The sequence below is a fragment of the Lynx canadensis genome, chromosome C2 (genome assembly GCF_007474595.2).
Source record: "Lynx canadensis isolate LIC74 chromosome C2, mLynCan4.pri.v2, whole genome shotgun sequence".
Lineage (NCBI taxonomy): Eukaryota > Metazoa > Chordata > Mammalia > Carnivora > Felidae > Lynx > Lynx canadensis.
In genome coordinates, this window is record NC_044311.2 from 5,432,513 (window position 1) to 5,445,284 (window position 12,772).

General features: G+C 37.6%; 1 protein-coding gene across 6 annotated transcripts in view; it reads left to right on the forward strand.

Moving 5' to 3' along the window:
• Positions 1–11,893, forward strand: part of GOLGA4 (golgin A4) — a 126,785-nt gene extending 114,892 nt beyond the window's left edge. For 4 of the 6 annotated variants that reach the window (XM_030328626.1, XM_030328629.1, XM_030328628.1 and 1 more), the window contains 3 exons: positions 1,976–2,062; positions 8,438–8,500; positions 11,209–11,893. In XM_030328626.1, coding sequence (XP_030184486.1) covers positions 1,976–2,062; positions 8,438–8,467 — 117 coding nt within the window. In that variant the 3' untranslated portion in view covers positions 8,468–8,500; positions 11,209–11,893. The remainder of the gene's footprint in view (positions 1–1,975; positions 2,063–8,437; positions 8,501–11,208) is intronic. The other 2 variants (XM_030328627.1, XM_030328631.1) reach the window with 1 other exon arrangement.
• Positions 11,894–12,772: the final 879 nt, after the last annotated feature.

Sequence of the window (12,772 nt, forward strand, 5' to 3'; positions counted from 1 at the left end):
GTTTCTTCACGTAAGTGCGTTTTGGTAAGCCAGGGAAGAGCTTTAAGTCTTTGCTGGGTAATCTGCTGCAGATTCAGGATCACTGGTGAATTTAGAGATTAACGTTTAGAAACGTGAAGAAACACCTAGCGACAGTTCTGGGGTCTTTTGACAGACATACTTGCATGTGCGTGTGTGGTTCATAGTGAATATAAACGGACTCTTGGGTGCTTTGAACCTTACAAGCTATTGACAGTAAAGAAATGTTCCTATAATCATGAGTCCCTAAATTCTAGGTGTTTGTTGCTTCCTAAAAACAGTCTTCGTAGACAGTATACCAAAACCATTTAAAATTGCTTCAGAGTGTTAATAAAAAGAATACAGAAAAACTTAACCACTTCTTATTTTCTCTTGCCATTTAAGGCCACATATATGCTTAGTTTCTCGATATCGCTTTAACGTGAAGACTCTGTTCTGTCTAGGCAATACAATTTAAAGGATGAGGGTTTTTGTAAAATGCCTTTGGAATTCTCCAAGAGTTTAAATGGTATTTTTTTTTTTTTTTTGATTCTCAGAATGGCAGAGGCAAAGGTAAAAGGAGGGAAGGGTGCTGAAACCTTGCCATGTATGGGGTTTGTGATTAAAGAATAGTATTAGTTGATCTGTTAGTTGAAACAAATATTAGAAGTATGTAAAGTGCCTGGCCTAGGCTTAGCACATAATAGGAATTTTAAAAATGTTAGTTTCTTTCCTTCCTGGCGATAATTCTACCTTTTTTTCTAATGATGTGAGTAATGTAAAATTAAAAATTTTTTAATGTTTATTTATTTTTGAGAGACAGAGAGAGACAGAACGTGAATGGGGGAGGGGCAGAGAGAGGGAGACGCAGAATCTGAAGCAGGCTCCAGGCTCTGAGCTGTCAGCACAGAGCCCGACGTGGGGCTTGAACTCACGAGCCATGAGATCATGACCTGAGCCGAAGTCGGAAGCTTAACCGACTGAGCCACCCAGGCACCCCGAGAAATGTAAAATTTTTTATTATTATGTCATCTTTTCCTCAGTGACCTTCTCTGGTCCCCAGCCCCGCCCCCTGCACACACACATGCACACACACAGTGTGTGTAACCGTGAACAAAGAACGTTACAGTGAGTTCCCTCGGTGCCCCTGCCGTCCTCTGTGGGCATCCTTGGGGGAGAGCACTAGCACCTGAATTTGTATGTAAGCACTGAACTTGTTATCCTACTTATTTCGTGAGTGTATCTTATTTCATAAGGTATCTTCTTTCCTCTCTGTCTCCCTCAAAACATCTCATCTTGATACAAAATAGGGCATTTCAACCTTTGAGGAGAATTTTCCACGAGCTTATGGGTGACAGTCTGACTTACGGTATATGCATTTAGATCTGCACAATTTATGATCTTGTTTTGCAAGCCACCATGTGTAATGTTTTGATTCATCATGTTTTCTACCCAACAAAACATCTCGTGTTTATTTAAAATGTAATTTGTATTTCTATTAGGCTGATGTGCTGCATGTTGTAAAAAATACCTACTAAGCATGTTCATGTTCATGCAGTAGCCCATGTTTATGAGATATATGATGTGATTTAGTTAAAGCTGAACTGATGATGATTTAGAGCTTGGCAATACATTACTTTCTAGATAGATTTCTATAAGTGAAAAGCCTTATAAAATGAATGAGTAATAAAGTTCCATTTTAATACGATAAAGGGCCAAGAGCATTAGAACTTTATATAGCTTCATGCTATTGTAATTGCATCTTCTTGAAATAATACCAACCCAGGCATTGTGGAGACTCCTTTTAAATTGAAATTCTAGTGTTGGCTGTTATTTCCTTGACTAATATCTTCACATCATACTTCTTTGGTCGTGGCTTCCATTGAGAGCACTAAAGAATCCCACCAGCAGAACATGTCAGAATGGGTGAAATGTCATCTGCTCAACTGTCTGTGATCATCTCTTGTTTTTTTTGTAGACCATGGCGAAGGTTATAACCACTGTCCTGAAGTTCCCTGATGATCAGACTCAGAAAATTTTGGAAAGAGAAGATGCTCGGCTAATGGTAAGCTTTAAAAGTAGGCTACGGATAGAAGACGACTTTATCGCAAGCTCTGTTTCATTTACAAAGACACTGAGGTGGTAAAAGACATTTTAAATGTGTCATTTTTATTGTACTGTAGCGTAAAAACTGAGAGCCAATCTACATTAAGAAAGTGTAACCGAGGGCAAATAGGAATTGGTGTCTTCAAGGAAAGAACAGTCTTTTTCAATAGCTTTTATGAGGTTAACACCTACACGTGGTATCTGGGATTTCCAGAACCCGGGCTGTTTATGGAAAGGACAGAAAAGGCATTTGTCCTGGTATATCCAGTAATAATTTTTAATCAGATTACACCATGATGTTAGATGTTCTGTATTACATTTCCTTATCCTCCGTAGTGGTTTTCAAATACAGTAATTCTGACTGAAAGAATGTAAGCATTTTTGAGCTTTTGAGATACCCAGCAAGGGAGATGTAGGTAACGGAATTATTAGAAACCTTTGTGTGAAGTCAGATGTGATTGAAATGAAATAAATACACACTTCATAAATTATGCAAAATCCTTTTGCCTGACTTCTTTTTGCTCTGGGCCAGTAATGCAGTAAGAAAGGATCCATTCTAAGCATAGTGTGAAATTTGTTGGGAAGTCTCGGGTCTTGCCTCAGCTTTCTCTTTCTCCTTCCTTTTCTTGTCTTGCTGGTAGCCTGCATCACCCTCCACGTCCTCCCCCATTTCTCTACCTGTTTTAGGATTTCAGCACCGCTGTTCTCTTCTCTCTCCTCACTGAAGCAAGCAAAGGTCTTCTCCTTAGTGATGGGTTAGCCTGTGTCTGACTATCTCCAGTAAGGACTAAGTCATTACCTCCTAAAGCATCCTATCTTAATTCAACAGACTACGTCTCTTAACAAAAGTTCTTGCTTATCTTGAGCCCCAATCTTCCTTCCTAGTAGCGGTCACCAATTTCTTCTGGTTTTTACCTATGGAACTCAACCAAAAAAATCTGTCAATGGCCTGAATGGAAGGCTTTTCTTCTCCAGGCCAGATACCTGGAGCTGCATCGCAGGGCTCCTCCTGGTTGGCTCAGTGGGTAGAGCGTGCAACTCTTAATCTCAGGGTCATAAATTCAAGCCCTACATTGGGCGTGGAGTCTGCTTAAAATTAAAAAAAATTGCATCCCTACTGACTGAGCCAGCCAGGTGTGGCTTCTCTCTTCTGATGCATTGCTTTCTCCAAGGTCATCCCCGCATCCCTGACCTTTGTACTAGTACTTTATTGCATATTTTGTCATATACCTATTGTATATTTTCTGAGACAGTTACAATTGTTTTGGCTAACATTAAGTGTTTTTTGGAAAGTATTCCTCCCTGGTATCTAGTGGCCTGAAAAACATTGTTATACCTCTGTAGTTATTTCTGGTTATACATTTTTTTTGATGTTTATTTATTTATTTTGAGAGGTAGGGGAGGGGCAGAGAGAGAGAGAGAGAGAGAGAGAGAGAGAGAATATCAAGCAGGCTCTATAATGTCAGTGCAGTATAGATGGGGCTCGATCTCGTGAACCTGAGATCATGACCTGAGCCAAAACAAGAGTTGGATACTTAATCAGCCGAGCCAGCTGAGCCCCTCTGGTTATACATATTTTTCATAAGAAGTATGTCACTATAAGTATGCCCTTCACCAATAGAATGTTGTTTTAGATTATAGCAAACAGTTCTAAAATGCAGTTGCTCAGAGTAGTTTTTCTCCTCACTGAATTTGGCTTTGTGTAAATAAAACTCTCCAGTGCAATTGGAACCTGTCAACATGATTCTGTCATTATGGCCTGTTTAAGAAAATATTTTTAAATGATCTAATGCACCTTTGTTCATTCTCCCATGGCCTCTTTATCATCTTGATGTTGGGGTATGGCAAACTCTCATTGTTGGGCTACATTTTATCCGGATTTGCTTTAGAGTTTAGATTCATCCTAAGTCATGGCCACGGCAGATAAGGTGGGAAACATCCCCCTTCACCCCATACACACATGCAGTCTTAGACTGGTTCGCCTTGAAGGAAATTAATTGAATTGATACATGTAAATAGCGAACCATGTTAAAAAAAAAAAAAAACAAAAACCTTTTAAAGGAGATGGAATTTTTTTTTTTTTTTTTTTAGTTTCACTAAAAAGAAATCTTTGAAAACCATTACATTCTTTATTCCTGAATAAAGTGGTATTCATTCTGGATAGGAATGAAATGGTGACTGTTTATTCCTTCCTGAAATAATCCTCCCTTGTCTCAGAGGCTGATTTGCCCAGGAAGAAAGTACCACTCTTTCCACTGCTACTTTAAGCAGAGTCTTATCCATCATTATCTTTTGCTTAATGAATGAGTGCAGTCAGCACACACATACTCTCCTGCTTGTTGTGGCCGGTATAGGAGCATTGAAGACGTGGAAGATAATGGTTGCTGACCTTGTGGAGCCTTTAATTTTCGGGGGAAGAGGTAGTACCCATTTATCATGCATGAATGAAAGATATGTCTAAGTAATGTAATTCAGATAATAAAAGTAGATGCTTAGGAAATAGGAAATAACTTATAATGAGCATGAAGTGAGGCCCACTAATGGCCTGTAAATCAATTTGAGTCACTCTTTGTTGGTTTGAGATTCTTGGTACTTGATAGTGATTCATGATTGTGTTTTTATATTTGATGGAAAATTAAGATTGTTGTTGATTGAGAAGGTTGAACCAAGAGACACATTTGCCTTTAAGACCAGTGTCATTCATAAAATGAGCAATAAGAATCATTATCTTTGAACAGGTCTCTTGGAATTACAACCTATTTCTTACTCCTGTCCAGTGTCCGTAGCTGATTAGGAAAAAACACTGCAAAAAAGAGTGACGTATCTTCTTCTAATAGAAAGATAAGATATCCAATAGAAAGATATTTATATTCTTTCAATGTAAATATAGAAACTATCTTTCCAATAGAAAGATATATAAACGTATAGAAAACCAGCCTTTTTAGCAGTTTATTAAGTGAACATTTAAAAACTACTTAGTCGTGTTAGCTTTAAACGTATGTTCCAAATGGATCTTTTCTGTAATTTGTTATAAATGTGGAGCTATGTTTTCCCTCGTATTTAAAATCAGCAACCTTGAGTGCTTTGTTATTTTTAGCTGTGAAGGCTGAAAGCCTGAGAAAAGTAAACCAAAACAACCCCGAACACGTTTCAGAGCTGCCCTCCCCATCCGTTAATATTTGGGATGCTGGAGAGAGAGTGTGAACTGCGCTGAGAGCTGACAGCGCGCAGCCACATCAGTGCTTGCAGTATTTACTGGGTATTGTAGGAGGAGACCGTCTAAAAACTGGCTTCATGACTCTGGTGATTACGCATTAGCTTTTTGGCATCGGCCAAACATTTCTGTGACTGCTGGTAAGATCTTTCTCAGTCTATTAGACCCTTTTTATTTTACTTCCCCTCCCCTCAGTGAGTTTTACAGTCTGTATTCGAAACACCCCATTCTAGATCACAACAGTTATTAATAAGTGGTTTCAGAGTTTAACCTAATTTCAAGATTACATTTCATAGATGAGAAGTCGTTATCTGTCAAGTAAGATTAAATTGTAGAGCATAATTAAATTCTGGTTTATCTGAAGGCTGTGATGTGTAGAGAAGGACTATCCTACGTCCTTCATTGACAAGTCTCAGAGCCTCAGGTTCTTCACAAAACAAACATCATTTTGTTAGCATTATTGGAAGGCCAGACTATAGTGCCTGCCCTGGGTTTTTGAGATGGTGGCAGGGGTGGTGGTGACAATCTCTTAGCCACCAGAGAGCAACATGTGGGTGTAGAATTAGTCTTTCCTAGAAAAGGAGACTTAGGTTGGTGAGTTAATATTAATGTGTGTGAGATCGGTCATTAAAGACGTCAGTAGGACAGGCAGGTCATTTCACAGGAATGACGTCATCTCAGAAATTGTCCCCATCAGAGCGAGTGGCACTGCTGTGGTGAGTGTGGATCTCACCAGCCCAACCCTGGTAGACTTGGAGCAGGCCCTTTCCGTGTTTCTGGTCCTTGCTCGTAAAATGAGCACGGTGGATTGTTCTATTCCTAAGGCTTCTTTCCTTCTAAAGTTCTCAATTATTTGTAGATTTTAAAGGTTTGGATTTGTTTCAACTGGGAAAAAATTGCCTTCTATACAATAGGCAGAAGTTCAAAAGAAAACGCACGTACCAAATGCACACACTTTTATCTTTGTGAGAACAGCCTTTTACCTTCTCTCAGCTCTTAGCTTGTTGTGCCTCATTTTGTGATGGTTTAGGCAGTTTGGACGGGCAGAGCAGACTGGATATTTGAGTAACAGGGTAGGAGCAAGAGTGAATACAAAAGTCTTGGGCTCGTCTATTTTGTGCTGAAGAAAACTGCCCTAAAAGTACGCCATCAGATTTTTTTATTAAAGGAGAGTGTTATTATTTAGGGTAATTTTATTAAGAAAGTTTGTTTCAATCAGGTGCTAAATCATCTCTTGAAATTGAGAGGTTCTTTTGTTATATAGACATCTCTTCTGAAAAATGTTTCTAGAAACGCATTTTCCTTTTCAGGGTGCTAGCAAAGCGACGTTATTTCACCTAGACAGCTATTTTCCTGATGACCTCATTGAAAGAAAATTTTTCTCTTCTGATGGAGAAGTTTTGGCTTATTTTCATCCCATCCATTCTAGTCATTTTTAAAAATTGATTTTCTGTTGCCTTTGTTTTTTACTTTTCTTTCACATTGATCCTTTGTGTTGTGTCCAGTTCTCGATCCATCCTTGCCCTTGACCCGTCTGTGCTTCATGTTTCGCACTTTTCTCCCTTCGGTTGGAATTCTAAAAATCTCTTCTGAGTTAACAAATTCATCCACACTTTTCAGCACTGTTAGCTGGAGAACTTTTCCATCCCAGAAGAGGCTCACCTTTGCGCGGGCTCAGTGGATACCTGGAAGGTGGATCAGGAAACAGGTGCAAATAGAACTGCTGTGAAGTGAAAACAAAACAAAACAAAAAAACTGTACAGATGAAGTACACATTTGTTGTCTCAAAAGTGGTTAGACGCTTGATTCTGTTAGAATTACATAATATGTGATCATTGCAAATGATTCGGAATCATGTTACATAGAGAGGGAGACCTTCGTGTTCTCAGCCTCCCAACACTTCCCACCATGCCACAGTCATCTTTGTAAATAGTTGGTGAATATCCCCAGGGTTTCTAAGCTTTATAAATACATGCTTATAGTTATGTTTTTAATCACTTAATTATTTTATAAAAATGGCAGAATGCAACAGCTTGCTTTTTTCACTTAACATATTTTTATTTTATCTCACCTCATTACAAATTGATGTACTTTATTCTTTTCAATGGCCGATTGTATGATTACATGGGTGTCCTACAATGTAGTTCACCAGTTTCCTATTCATGGACACTTAGGTTGTTTGCAGTTGTTCAGGACGTACAAGCACAGACACAGGGAGCATGCATATATATGTATTTTGCATACTTCTGCAAGTTTTTCAAGAGGGTATTGACCTTATTGTGTTGTGTGCTGTGTTGCAAATATTATTTTCTAGTTTGTCTTTTGATTTTGTTGCTTCTTACTAACTGTACCCTTAAATAAGGTAAATGAAATGATGCTTCTGAGGTTCGTCATGCTAAGAATAGACTCATTTTATAAATAGTCCCCTTTTTTTTTTTACTGATGCTCTTTTAACAAACCAGAAAGCTAATCAATAATCTTAAATTATGACCGTTTTAGATAGGACAAAGAATTAATTTAAGAAGGTTGCTACAGTAAAAACTATGTTTGAGATTGGGTCCCTTTGAATGGAAATTTCAATTTGGGTTATCCTTGCTGAAACCATTCCTGATGATATACTGTTGAATTATAAGCAAATTACTCAGTGATAAAACTGACATATATTAGGAATGATAATTCAACATATAAACCTACTGTATTCACATTCATCACCATTTCCCCCCCAATTTTTGATGGTAAATTGATAGATATTATATAAATCAAATTTCATGTGTACTTTAATGGATTTATGAAAAATATTTTTATAAGGCAAATAATCATACCCAGTTAATGTTATATAAATATTTACTTAAAGTGTGAAAGCATCTTTAATTATGTTGCTTACATTTTTAAATTAAAGTTGCAAATGAAATCTCAGCTACAAATTACTGTATTTTCTTAGGATGGGTGGGACTTACAGGTTCCTTATATTTTGCCTAGCCTCCCCTGACTTGGGGGAGATTTGAGAAAATTTTAAGTACATTCTGTTTAGTCCTTTGAAGTTCATATACACATATAATCTCTATGTTATATTAAGTCTTAAAACTAACCCAATAAGCTTTTTTTCTTCCTGGCTTGTAGTATTCTTCACCTCGCAGTGGTATCTTCTGAGTAAACCATCAGTCTGTGCTTAGTTAGCATGTGGTGAGTGAAGAATAATGTCTTGTGTCTTTTGTGCAAAAATCAAATGTGTTGCATGAAACTAACCATTTTGCTGGAATTCTTGTGCTTTTTTGTTTAATGAATACATGATTATGCTATGTGTTAATATAAGTGTTTTCTGTTAATTTTGCTTTATAGATTAATAAATAAATTAATAATCACCACCACCGGAAGAGTTATACAATTTTAGGAAGTTTTACTTCTTTAAATAGTAATTGAAAGTTTTAAAATTGCTCTTGGAAATTTTATCAACTCAAAGAAATTATATATTTTATAATCTTTTTTGTTTTTATTTCCCAAGCATAGTCTTGGAAATCAATAAAAATTGTGAGAGAGAAATGAAAAATCATTTTCTAGATAGAAGTGAAGTGATATACTTCACGAAACCAGATTTCAAAACATCATAAGGTCCACTTATCAAGGCTATAGCCTGAAATCGTGAAGGCTAGTAAAGTTGATTTAAAAGAAGTATCATTTTATTACTTCCGGGGATGGTACAGTATAACAAGAAAACATCTGTCCCCAGGAGACCCTTGGGCAGCCTGCTTCAATTGAGTGTGGCTGTTAGTAATTAACATATTGTTAACTGAACTGGAGGCATCTAGATTGTTTCCACACAGTCATGGGTCTTCACCGTTTCAACCCCTCTGCCGTGGCCTCCGTGTAGTAGTCATGCTATTAGCTAGACTTGGCACCCCCTAAAATTTAGGGTACGTCTTTGTACGTCTTTGCCTCAGACTTGGCTGGAATTTTTACAAATCACAAACAAGCTCGATTGCAATTAATAGAGCTTAATTATAATTGAAATAATTCGATTGTTAATTGTGATTGTTAATTCAACTAGTATTCAGCTAATGGTATTAAGGTTTAAAATGCCAGTAGACAGCTTTTCTTTTTCAACCTCTTAGCTTTAAAAATCATTTATGCCCACATTCGAGTCTCATTTCAATTTTACTATGTATCAATTAACCTGCCTTAGTGATTGTGTAGAACTATCTTTAGTCTCATAAATCCCTTAACATTTTCCTTTTTTTTTTATGTTGTAAACACTGCATCATGCTTGTCATTGTATTCTTGCATTTCAGTACTGTCCTTTATCACTGGAAGTGACCACACTTCCAGCATTTCTATTGATTGATCAATTGACTATGTCAACTTATATTTTAAAACATTTCAAACATAGGATTAGTAAAACTAGTGCAGTGAATACCTGTATGCCCTTCACCGATATTCACCAATTCCTAACCTTTTGCAAAGTTTTCTCACTTGCTCTCTCTCTGCATATATATCCTCCCGTCTGTAATGGCGTGACCGTTGCTCGCAAACACTTGTGCCCGCACGCATTTGACAGTTACTTGCAAAGAAAACTACATAATTCAGCAAATATCTTTAAGAAAAGGACATTTTCCTACAAACTCAACAATACATTTATCACTCTCAGGAAATTTAACATAATACTGTTATCTGGTATATAGTAAATATTCACATTTTTCCAGTTTTTCAAATAATGTCTTTCACAGACTTTTAAATTCCATGATCTACTCCTAGATTGCACATCACATGTCATTGTCATGTTTCTCTAGTCTCTTTTTTTAAAAATTTTTTTTCTTAATGTTTATTTATTATTGAGAGATAGAGAGAGACAGAGCATGAACATGGGAGGGGCAGAGAGAGGAGGAGACACAGAATCCGAAGCAGGCTCCAGGCTCTGAGCTGTCAGCACAGAGCCTGACGCAGGGCTTGAACTCACAAACCGCGAGATCATGACCTGAGCCGAAGTCGGACGCTCAACCGACTGAGCCACCCAGGCGCCCCAATTTCTCTAGTCTCTTTTAAACTAGAAATGTTCTCCCAGCTTTTTTTTTTTTTTTTGTCTTACGTGACATTGACACTGTGCAGCATTATTGAATTGTGCGTGAATTTCTTTTTCTACAAACAGCACAAGCCAAGTTTCAAAATACTGTCTGACACACGAACTTAAATATGACAGAAGACCTTTCATCTTCTCTCGGCTTCTAGGACCAACATGATTATTGAGCAGGTTTTATACATAATACACTATGGGGAGTACATCACGAGGGTCAGTGGATTATATTTTTCATTTACAAATGGAGAAGACTTTAAAACTTCCTCTTTCTGCTAAATATGTATAAAAAGTTCATCTCCATTAATCTTACTTGGTAATTTATTTTTGTGGCATTCTGACTTACCCGGGCTACTGGCTTTAGTGTTTTAATCAGAGAAACCTTATTAGGAATCACTCATCACCATTGTTTCTCTCAGCATTTTTAGTCTTTAAGATTGAGTTTGTTCATTTCCCATCCTTTGCTGCCATGCATGTCATCCCGGGAGAATTGCGATACGTAGAAAGATCGGCACAAAGAGAAGAGGGAAGAGCTGTGTGTCCTCTTTCAGTCTGAGCAGCTGGGGCCTTGTGAGGGTCTCCCAAGTCAGCACGCCTCCTCCTGGCTTCTCCAGGTACAACCTGGTGGAAGGTGGCAGTTACAGTTTTCGCTGAAGCATCCTGTTTTCCAGGACCACGGACTATATAGGTCAGATCATTCCAAGAACATTAAGTTTTAGAAGATTTTTTTTTAGGGTTTACTATTTAGAATATTTCTACTTCATTCCCTAGACCGTAGAATATAATTCTATTTTAACTTTACCCTTTTTCCTTTCTTCTTTTCCAGTCATGGCTCCGATCATCGTCTTGAGGAAATGGGGTGGTGATGTTGGGCCAGCGTGGAGCACTGTCTGCATCTGCCTCTTGGAGAAGCAAGCTGTTATTCAGGGCCCCTTATGGAGCCAAAGACCAAGAAAAATCTGACATTGGCCCACAGCTAATACTGCAGACTGCCTTTCAGATTGATTATATCAGTGGAGAAATGGTGATAGTTTTTTCTTTTTTCTTCAGTTTTTTTTCTTGGGAAGAGTTTTATGTCGTTTAAGAGATTTTTTTGAATAACTCAACCTGACTTATGGGCTCATTTAATGTTCCTCTCTTCCATTCTTTTTGTCCCTCTTTTTAAAGAACTGCTTGCCCTTCCTATTTATTTTTAGGGTGATTTTTTTCTTTAAAGACTTGTGCAATACATTTTGAGGTGAAACGCAGTGGATTTTTTTCTGATAAATTAGAGCATTTAATTGAATATTTTATCCAGATTTGTTGAATATTTGCTAAAGTTCTTTAAGCTATACATATGATAAATCCAAATAGCAGTACCTCATTGTTTACTTAGCTTTTGTACTTATATTTTTCAGAGGAAAAAAATACTACTGTAAATTGTAAATAGTCAATACTGTATTGTATGCAGATCTGTGACTGTTGGCAATGTCATCTTGGAAGAATAAATAAAGTTTATTTACTGTATAAAATTTGCTTATAGTGCTGTTTCCTAAGTTGAACTGTATTTCAAAATAGTTAGGAAATGATGTTCTATCCGGGTGAATATCATGAGGAACTGTTTGTCAAGATAGCTAAATGCTAACCATTTGGAAAGATTTTTTTTTTTTTTTTTTTTTTTTTTTTCAAAATCAGCATGACCAAGTTAGAAGAAGTATGGAAACAAAGAATACTTCGTGGTGTATGTTTCAGGAGTCTGCCAACTTGGAGATGCCTCCTCTCTCTGGAGTAGACCATACTCTGATTTTTTTTTTTTTTTTACACTTAATGAGAGAGCGTCTTCTGGACAGCAAGAGATGGGAACTGTTCAGAGGGTTTCATACACTCTATGTTCTAGCAAACACAGCATTCAGTATCCAAGTATTCCCTAACCTCTGCCTCGAGGTGGAACCTCAGTACAGACAGTGTGCACCTTAGCGCTCCTGGTGTATCTTATTTTGTGATAAAAAGTGGGGAGCTCGGGGAGGGGGTGGGTAGATGACCCGGGCGGGGGGGGGGGGTCTTCCTACATAACCCACAGCTGACTCCTCTGAGGACACCTGTTCCGGCAAGGGAAGAGGGTCTTCTTAACCACCACCCCCGCTTTTTTTTAAATCAGGATTTACTTAAGGGGCAAAATTTTGTGCCACCAAAGGGTTTCTGACAACAGACATGACTTCTTACCTTTTTTATATAGCTTGTCCTAAGGTAGAAATTGTGGACTCTTGGTAACATTTGCATATGACTTCCTACTCACTCCTTTATGGAGATAAGCATATCAGAAAGTATGTAGGGGGTCAGCACGCCTTTTCTAGAAAGAGTCAAATAGTAAGTATTTTCTGCTTTATAGGCCATCCAGTCTCTGCCACAAC